At 31.1% G+C, this 10,239-nt stretch overlaps 2 protein-coding genes across 2 annotated transcripts; one reads left to right on the forward strand and one right to left on the reverse strand.

Annotated features, from left to right (window-relative positions):
• Positions 1–2,403: 2,403 nt before the first annotated feature.
• Positions 2,404–5,221, forward strand: LOTGIDRAFT_104573 (hypothetical protein; the record flags this gene model as incomplete). Its single annotated transcript, XM_009057229.1, has 5 exons — positions 2,404–2,574; positions 2,985–3,166; positions 3,559–3,901; positions 4,273–4,430; positions 4,891–5,221. The coding sequence occupies 5 exons, from the start codon at positions 2,404–2,406 to the stop codon at positions 5,219–5,221; spliced, it is 1,185 nt and encodes a 394-aa protein (XP_009055477.1).
• A 3,836-nt stretch (positions 5,222–9,057) lies between these two features.
• On the reverse strand, positions 9,058–9,984 carry LOTGIDRAFT_177283 (hypothetical protein; the record flags this gene model as incomplete). The annotated part of the gene is made up of 1 exon (XM_009057230.1): positions 9,058–9,984. The coding sequence occupies one exon, from the start codon at positions 9,982–9,984 to the stop codon at positions 9,058–9,060; it is 927 nt and encodes a 308-aa protein (XP_009055478.1).
• Between the last annotated feature and the right edge of the window lie 255 nt (positions 9,985–10,239).

The following is a 10,239-nucleotide window of genomic DNA, read 5'->3' on the forward strand; positions in this document are numbered from 1 at the left end:
CCAATTCTCTCAGCGAGAAGCACTCGTTGGAGTATGGCACTAGCCCTACCCTCTTCAGTATTGACCTTAGACTGAATGGTGTGAAGATTAAGCACGAGAATTCAGTAAGGTTCCTGGGAGTACACTTTGACAAGTGTTTAACTTGGAGAACCGGTCTACAAAAATCTTAAATGTTATGCGTTATGTTTCAGGTACCACATGGGGAGCAAACAGAGAAACTCTAATGATGATGTACAGGTCACTGGTTCGTTCAGTTATTGAATATGGTTGTATTGCCTATGGTAAAGCAAGTGATACTCAACTGGAGAAACTCGGCGTTCTACACATGAAAGCTATACGTATTGCCACCAGGACAGCATCACTTTTTTTACAACATGTACACTGTGTGGATAAACTTTACTGGAAGAATGGCATATTTCACCCACCGTAAATGCTTCTACCACTACTACTACCCATAACTTGTCGACGTCACTTTTATCAACAACAAAGTTAGTGACGTTTTACGCACTTCATTTAATAACAAAAGCAGGTAATTATAGAAATACACTGCAGGTACAAAGTTTTGATCTTTTGAAATAACGGTTAATACTTTATGAAGGATTAGTTACGTAATAATATAGCGTGAACAATTTGGCACATGGCAAAGTAAGAAATACAAGAATTTAGATGACTTTAGCAATGACATTTATTTGTCTTTCTGACATAAGTCAGCTTCACAGCTGATCTCTTATTATTCAGCTTCACTGACCTATTTTAATGTTTATTTCTCATTTGTAATGTTTATTTTTGGATGTTAAATGTCTGCTTCGTGGTATATATTGACATAAATAAGATTTATTTGGATTCAAACAGAACGCCATTGGTAAACTAATTTGCAAACTAAAACAAAGGGGGACAGTTAGAAAATGAGGTAGAAGTAATTGTGGTAAGATAGAACACTAAACAGTTTGTAATTTGATATGACTGTTTATCAGTGAAAGTGTGTTTGGGAAGAAAACTTCAGAAAAGTCAAGGCAATATGTTTTTGGCTGAAAGTCAATAGAAACTTAAGTTCATTTATCTAATCTATTTGCATCAGTCTGTCTCTTTGTATAATTTTTACTAGCTTAATTATGTTAAGTTTTACTGAATAGAATGGTCAAGTGTTTTTCTTGACAGATTTTAACTGTGATAACAGACTATAAAATCAATAACTCAATTCAATAACAAAGTAGGTCATAAGTGGATTTCAATAAATAATAATAGCATGAAATAGATTTGACCTGGTCAAGATGTCATATGAAATTTGAATGTAAATGCTCTTATGGGTAAGAGGATAATTGATGTCAAAAAAAGAAAATATTAAAATAAGTAACGGAAAGTTTAATCAGCCTTTGTTAAGATAGCTATTGTCATTTCTTTTATCTGTTGGGGTTAGATCTAATTTTAAATGTCATTCTTATACAGATATCTATTTTGAGTCAGCAGGTAGATTAGGAAGTGAGTCAGAGTTAATTTTGACCAAACGGTTAAATGTTGAATTTTATTTTTCTGAAACTCAAAGGCTAAGTGCAAGAGTATTTTTAATGCTGTATGCAATAATCAGTAATTGATAATAATTCTTTTAACAATATATGCTTATAAGTCATGTAAGTATTTTCTTTACCAGTTGATCGGAATTCAATTTTGATATCATTACTTAGAATGAAATTCTGACCTGTAGGAAGTCTACAGTAACACTTTGAGAACTGAATTTTTCATGATCTTTGATTGAAATTTGTAAAATAATTCACTATTTCTGCACCCTGGTTAATTCAAAATGGCTGTTCTTGTATCCAATAGAAATTCTTGTTTCATTAGGAAACAGGATCATGTCAGTCAAAGGCAGTATTATATGACTACAGTATTGTGTTGTAGAACTATGGAAGTGTGTGATCATTCAGCTGAAATAAGTGAGAGTGAAATAGGATGTAAAACTCTGGTGGAAGCCATCAATGATAAATTCTGTGATGATACTCTTGAAGATTGTTGTACCATCTATGTGCCTAAACGAGGTCCTGCTAAAATTTCAGGTGAGTTACAGTGATAAGGAATATTATTTAGAAATTTTTGAGTTATTTCAGTGTCATTTCTATGATTCATCTGGTTGAGTGGCCAAAGAATTGACAAAGGGACTCACAGTACAATGCATTTAAGAATTTAAGAAGTCAATGACAAAAAATTTGAAGGTGAGGGGGTAGAGGGGGGGGAGGGTGTGAAATGGCAGGACCAGCCTCATCTCTAGGAGAGCGGGTTGGTGGTGTTCATAAAAATGCCACTGGCTATTTGATAACTGTTTCATTTGATATTTGCTCTTTTTTATGTCATCACTTCCAAGCTTTTATGAACATTTTACCCAAATTTCTCACAATTTCTATTTAATTTATGATACCTAAATATCTTTCAGAATCCGGTGATTTGCTATCACTACCTAAAGTTCTCAGTTTAACTGATAGTCATATTGCAGCTGCTGGTAATGTAGAAGAAATAGAAAGAATGTGTCATGATGTATGTGAATTGGACCTTACTAAAAATGCCTTAACTAACTGGGAAGAGGTAAGTTACTGCTGTTTTTCTTGTTTTGTGGTACAGTTTAGAATGTCGTCAATTTCCAGGTAATAGCTGTAAGAATAAGAATAACACCTTCAAAGTGATGACAAGTTTGGTTACATTATCAGAAACAGATTCTGAAAGGGATGGCTATGAAAATGTTCAGACAACTATTTTCCTTAACGAATTAGTAATGAGTTAACCATTTGTCTTTGAAGTCAATTATGTCATTTATCTCAACACTTTTGTTAGACTTCAAACAGTATCTACCTTTACTATAGACATCAATATTGAGCGCATACCAAATTTATATAATTCATTTTTTTTTTAAAAATTGCTTTTTTGTCAAATTCAGCATGAGGCATTTGCCTTGATGTGGTTACAGTCTTGTTTATTGGCTTTGCTTGTCATTTCAGATTTTAAAGATTTTAGAAAGAATCCCTGGTTTAAATTTCTTGAATTTGACATCAAATGATTTACAATCAACTTTACAATTAGGAAGTGATGACTTGTGTTTTCCTACTGTCAACCATCTTGTTGTTAATAATACTGGTGTAACATGGTCTACTGTAGACTCTCTTCTCCAGCTATTTCCTGAGTATGTTTGTTACTTGACTGTAATCTCTTGCTAATTAGGCATTGTAGAACATAAAATCATACATATTTTGTGCACATGGCACTTTTTACTTGTAGATGAATCCAGGTGTTAACCACCACAAGTTTAAAATCATGGCATAAAGTAAAGGGATCATATAAACACATCATGAATAAAAGGAGTAAAATAATGCTTACCAAAAACAAATTTTACTGAACTTGATATTCAAAAGAAATTCTTTAGATCAAGGATGGTATATCGAATAAACCACAGAAAACATCAAATTGCTCAGTTTAATCAATTTGACAGCAAAAAATGGTTCAGATTTTTGATTGAAAATATATCGTAGTATGACTTAGCTTTTCAGGTTCTGTATAGTTTCTATCTCATTTCAGACTCACAGAACTACATTTAAGTTTAAACAACTACACAAATATAGACTTTTCTTTAGATGAACCATACTCAGCACTTAAAACTCTGCATTTTAATGGAAACAATGTACATTCCTATCATGAAATCTGTAAAATTGGTTATAATTTCCCTAATATGGAAAGATTTGTGATGACAGAGAATAATATTAGTTCTATACAACCAGAAGATGTTCTGCCTGATGCCTTTCCATCTTTACAATGTCTCAACCTCAATAAAACACCATTACAAGACTGGCAAGAACTAGACAAACTCCGTAAATTTCCAAAGTTAAAAGATGTTCGTTTGTTAAAGATTCCTTGTTTTGAGGTATGAAAGACTTATCTATTAGGTTTTCTAACCTAAATTTTTGACTTTCAAAGTTTCAATGTGGTTCTCACCCCATGTTTCAATGGTTGTCATAAGCAGTGACAAGATTGGAGTGGTTGTGTAGGCTTATTTACAGAAAGCACATAATTATACTGCTTGTTCGGGTCTGTTTCAAAACATAAATATTAGCAGTCCATGAGCAGAATTGTAATACTATACAGATTCAACTTACATTGTGTTGATTACTTCTTAGATTACCTAAAGATAGAATGGACTGGTTGAGTTTATGTTTCGAATTGGACAATATTTTAAAAAAAATTATATTTGAAAGAACACTCTGATTTCTACAAATAATGAAATATATGTTTCAGACATTAGATGATAATTTACGACGTCAACTACAAATAGCTAGACTACCAAATTTAACACATTTAAATGGAAGTAGAATTGCTGAAACTGAGAGAGAAGATGCTGAACGAGCATTTATAAGACATTATATGGATAAAGATGATAATCATAAACCTCAACGGTAATTATAATTTCATTTCACTGTGTTACAGCTACAGTAAATTAGAGCCCTTTAACAGAAAGATAAGACTTTATAGTTTACAGACTTGCTGTTAAGGGCTCTGATAAGCTGTATTATCTAGCTGTATTCACTGGCATACAATTACATTAACAAATTTCAGTAATATAATAAAAGTGCCTTAAGTAATAGACAGTCTGTGACAACTTAACATTGTGAAGATGCCTCAACTATGAAAACTTGTGTTAACAAGAGCTATCAAACTCAGCCTTGTTCAACCTATCCAATTATTTTGTTAAAGAAATATTGTTTGTGTTATGAACAAACTGATATTAGGTTTTTTATGTCAGTACAGAATGATAGGCTGAAACTTGAAATCATTTTGGGAAATAAAACTCATGAGTATCAAAATTCCCTGAATTGGGAAGGGTTTTAATGAAAAAAAAAATGATTTTTGTTGTAGATATTATGAATTAGAAAGAGTATACGGAAAACTAGATCCCTTAGTGGAACTAGACCTTAAACCAAAAACACATTTTTCTGTCACAGTTCAATTTGAAAGTGAAGAAAAGAAAATCAAAGTGGACACAAACAAAACAGTGGCACAATTAAAAAAATCTTTGGAAGAATTTGTGGGTGTTCCTCCATCAAAATTCAGACTATTTTATGTAGCAGAGGAATATTATAACTCAGATAGTTCTGGTTATGGTTCAGAAGAAATGAAATATGGTACAAGACAGTTGTATCGATACAATATAAATAATGGAGACTATTTTCTTGTTGTTTTAAAGTGAAGTGTTAATATATATTGTTGTGTTAATGTAAACAGTTGTTAGTATCACACAGATTGCTTTTTAAATTAACAATTGTTTTTATTAGATGCAAATATTTTTATTTATATCCACAAATGCAGTCTTAATGAAAAGCAGAAATAGATATTCTGTTTCATTTTTGTCATTTTGTAAAATCTACTTGCTGAATAAAATACTATTTGTCGCTGTTAAAAAACAAAAGTGGATATGCTGTTTAATACAAAAACAATTATGGGATACTATGTTTTATGCATATATCTGTAATTGTTCTGTTAAGTTATTTTTTATAGCCTATTTTTAAGCTTTAGGGCCATATAATATGAGATAACCTTAAAGAATATATAATCAGAGCTAAAATCAAAGATAAATATGTCTGTTAAAAGTGACATATCTTAAATAAAAATTTAGCACTATAAGAGTGATGAGTTGATATTTACAGCTGTACAAAGTTTGTGGATTTTCTCTTAGGTGCGAGTGCAATAGTTTGTTGTATTTTTTATGTAAGCTTTTGCTATTTTCTCTTTAAAACAGTTGTAGTTGAGATTTTCATTGCTGATCTAACCATTGGACATAGGTACAGACTGAAAATATTGATTTGGGTGCTACAAAAACCCTGTCAACATATGCCTTAAATTGTGAGCCATAAAGTGGTGACCAGCAGAGCCATGCAGATGTGATAAATGTTGTACACCATATCTTAACATGAGTCATATAGTGAAGTTTATTTCACCCAGTTATGTATTTATCCCAATAAATTATATAAGAAGTTTGTATATTATAATTTATTTGTATATTTTTGTATATGTCATTTTTATTTTTGAAGTCTAGTATATGTCATTTTTAAGTAAGTTATATTATGTGTCATAAATACAATTTTGAAATGAAAAGATTTGCAAATTAAAAACCATGCACCTTTATATTTATTTGACACGTTATAGTCACTTAGATATTCACTAGATATTTTATATAAGATTGAATAACAAATTAAATCCCAGTAAATTATACAACAAATTTGTATATTTATGTATATATAATTTTTATTTAAAGGAAATGTGATTTTTTAAAGGGACTGGTGCAGCATTTCGGGGGTTGATTTAGACTTTGAATACATAAATAGTCTTTTGAACTACTCATACTGTACGAAAATCCCATAATTTCTTCAAACTTTATATTTATTTGGTTCACAAACTTATCTTCTCTCCGAAATTTGGATGTCTTGGGTGTCGGAGACTACATCAACTAGCTCCTGTTGCAGCTGTCGCAGCTGTCGTAGACAGTCAAAAATATTTGCAAAAAACCTTTTAACATAATTTAACAAATAGCTTAACCAATTAAATTTCAGATCTCTATATCACTTTTCAGAAGTAAAATAAAATCTGGCATCCATTTATTTTCTCATGTGCAGTTATTTCTGAAATGTAAGTGAGCACTTTCAGCTGGTAAGTGGTATCATGCTATTGTACCCATCAATACAATAATTTCCTTTGTAATATTGCACTTAATAAGCAAAAGCACTTTTTTTTCTTATAAAATCTGTTGGTGAGTGGTATTGTGATTTTAGAAAAAGGTTTTAGAATCAAGTTTTAAGATGTTAATATATTTGATGAGTGATTGTTAGTTTAATTAAAGAATTGTGTGATAGATTTATAGGTTTGTAGATTCAGACTATGTAAATAAAATATATATTAAATATACAATACATGTACTTTAAAAGGGTGATAAACTGACAAAATAAGTTTGTCATCAAGTCTTCTGGAAGTATGAAGTATAACAAAGTATGCACTATTCTTTTCATTTACCACTAATTCAATATGCCAGTCATGATCCAAGATTCAACATGGAATTTTGTTGATAGTTTCATGGAAGTGATCTTAAGGTTGGAGTATGTTCAATAGACAATCTAAAATTGAATGTTATGAAAAAAAGTAAAACCAAATACTGTTCATTATGCAACAATTGTTACTCTTTTGGCATTTATGTATAACCCAAAATTCATTATTATTGGCCATAGGGAGGCAAAAGTCTTTAAGAAGGTGCCACTTTAAGACAATATACCATACCATACCAAATTTTTATAATGACATAGGTTATCAGAAGATAATAAGAACGTTTGCTTGCAGTACAATATGTCCAATGAGTATGAATCAAAATTATATATTGTTTTTATGAACATGTAACCCAAAATGATAAAGTAATAATAGACGGCTGATTCAATCATATATTTATTATTTACAATATTAACTAAACAACATCAGGTTTATATTGACAAAAATAGTCCTTACAATCAATACCAAGTAATTTTGTCACTATGGTAGGTTATTGACTTGATAACTTTGAAATATGAAATTTTAATCTGTTAAAACTCCAAGGAGACTGTACCCTAAACTAAAGCTTGAAAGAAGGATATACATGTATTCCAAACAATTTTCTTTGTTACCCTATAGAGCTTAAATAAAGCCCCTTCCCCTAAATAAAATATATTCTGTACAAGTATGAATGATTCACATGAAGCTAAAACTCAATCCTTTAGGCAGTTACACAATTATGTATGGACTTTTTTCCTTAAAGTTTCACTCGGGACAAAGCACCAGTACCAAACATGAAACGTTGTATTAGTGGCACTGATTAAGAACAATGTTGTAAATCTGAATGAATGTTACGTATTAGGTTCAAAAATTTAAATATAAAGAAAAAGTTTTATACAATGATATAAACAGATACATTTTATATTTACAATATAATACATTATCTTTAAAACATAAATTATTTGGGTGTTTATACACGTATTATACAATGTTTAGAATTCAATATTTATTTAAAAATTACACTGAACCGTAATAGAATTCGATTCTCAACTGCAAGTCATAATGTCAAACTTTTTTCTAAGTAGTCATAATATTGAACAGTTATGTGCACATATCAGTATCATATCATTGATTGTATAACCAAGTTGACTTTGTGTTTTCAAAGCTGAATTCACACAATTCTTAAAGCTGCATAAGAATCATTTTGGACCCATAAATGTTTTTAAAGGAAACCATGCACATACTATTAAGCTTAAATTAACTTTATTTAATTTAAAAATTAGCATTAGTGTGTCTTTTCTTGGCTTTACCAATTATTGTTAACTGAATTCTAATATCAACATCAATACAGTAAGGTAAGATAGTCTAAGAATAATATTATCAAACAATTTTGTAGATTTACATATAATAAAACTCTCTCCAAGAATCTTCTATTGAAAATGTTCCATCTTAGGACTGCATGTTGTCCTCTGTAAAAGCATTTTGCAAATTGAGAACATGTTTTATATTTACATCAACACTAAGTCATTCTAAGACTATCAATCTACTGTTTTGAAGTATTTGAATAAAGTTATCACAATTTATCACATATTTTGCAAAATAATCTGCCATTATTAATATCAGTATATTAAATATTGTAACTCTTTAACAATAGTAATTTTGATTGATTTAAAGACCTTTGTGTTAGTTCTCTGTCTTAATCATAATTTCTCAACTTCAAACCATATGTGGAAAAAATTCGAAAATTGCTCCTTTTCCTGTTCGATAAGATAAATAATGGAAGATCAAAGATGCCAACAATTAAAATAACATGAGAATGAAACCTCAGCCAAAATATTATAAATGAAAACATAAGATTAAAATACATAGTGTCAGAACACTTGAACAGTTAAATGGAACATTATTTGGACATGTGAAGTCAAATTTGCATCAATTCAGTTAATTGAAATGAAAAAAGAAACTTTTCTGTCAAGTCAAACTGTTTTTAAGGCTGGCAATGTACAGGCATAATTTCTAGGCCATAAAAACCACAAATATTATAAAGAAAACAATCAAAACACCAAATATTTTTATCATTAACCACCGATTTGAAGTCACTGATTGAAAATACTTTAAAATCTCGCTATGAGCAGCTTCAATGTTCATTTGGGTGTCCTCAATGTTAGCATCAATTCTGCCCACCATTTCTTCCTGTTCTTGAACCATGTGAGCTAACTGTGTGAAAATAGATCCCAATTCTACAATAGTTGACTCAATATTTTGCATTGTGTCTGCTCTACTTTGAATGTAGGCATCTTGTTGATCAACAAGTTGTAATTGTTGCTGATGCTGATTCTTGTCCAGTCCATCCATATTTATTGCAAAGTCTGAACCGCCATTTTGTCGATTTTCTTCTTCATACAAAAGCGATTTAGTCTGTCCCCCTGGACCCATACTTGAAGGAGGTAAACTAGTAGCCCCAGCTTGAGAGAACTGGTCTCTCCTCTCTTTTTGATGTTTTAAGTTTTCAGTACGAACTTCCAATACACCTTTAAAGTCATTGGACATTGAAGCCAGTTTTGACTGCAGTGCCACCACAACAGAATTGGAATGTGTTTGTGCATGCTTGCCATTTTGGGCTCGTTGTGAACGAGACAGTTCTTGGAGTTGAGCAATTTGTTTATTCAAACTATTAATGTCTTGTTTTATAATGTAAGTTAGTTCTTGAATTTCAACAGGCTTATCATCAAATAAAGATTTACGCTTGGCTAAAAGAGTCAATTTTTCCAACTTAGCAAAAGTATTGGCCAAATCTCTTCCTATTCGCTTAGCAATCACGTTAAATTCACTTCTTGCCCTCAAGTCTCTTCTTTGCTTGGGCATAACCAAGCCATTTCCTTGACGTGACTGTAGGAGTTTGACAGCTGACAGGAACTCATTTGAACGGTCTCTGCATGTCATATCTAGATCTATATCAGTTTGATTTCTGCGACTAGACTTTGGTGATGGACTGCTCTGAATTGTACGAGTTGTTTTATTTGGTGGTGTATTTAAGTTATCTGAAGACGGGGTTTGTCCTGTCTGTCTGCGTCGAGCTATCATTGAAATAATCAACTAATCTTCACACTCTGGAATCTTTATCACATACAAATGGATGTTTAAAACCTTATAATTTTGCATCTAACATGCTATTTATATGTATCCCCACTTTGTTTC

Source organism: Lottia gigantea (assembly GCF_000327385.1).
Source record: "Lottia gigantea unplaced genomic scaffold LOTGIsca_3, whole genome shotgun sequence".
NCBI lineage: Eukaryota > Metazoa > Mollusca > Gastropoda > Lottiidae > Lottia > Lottia gigantea.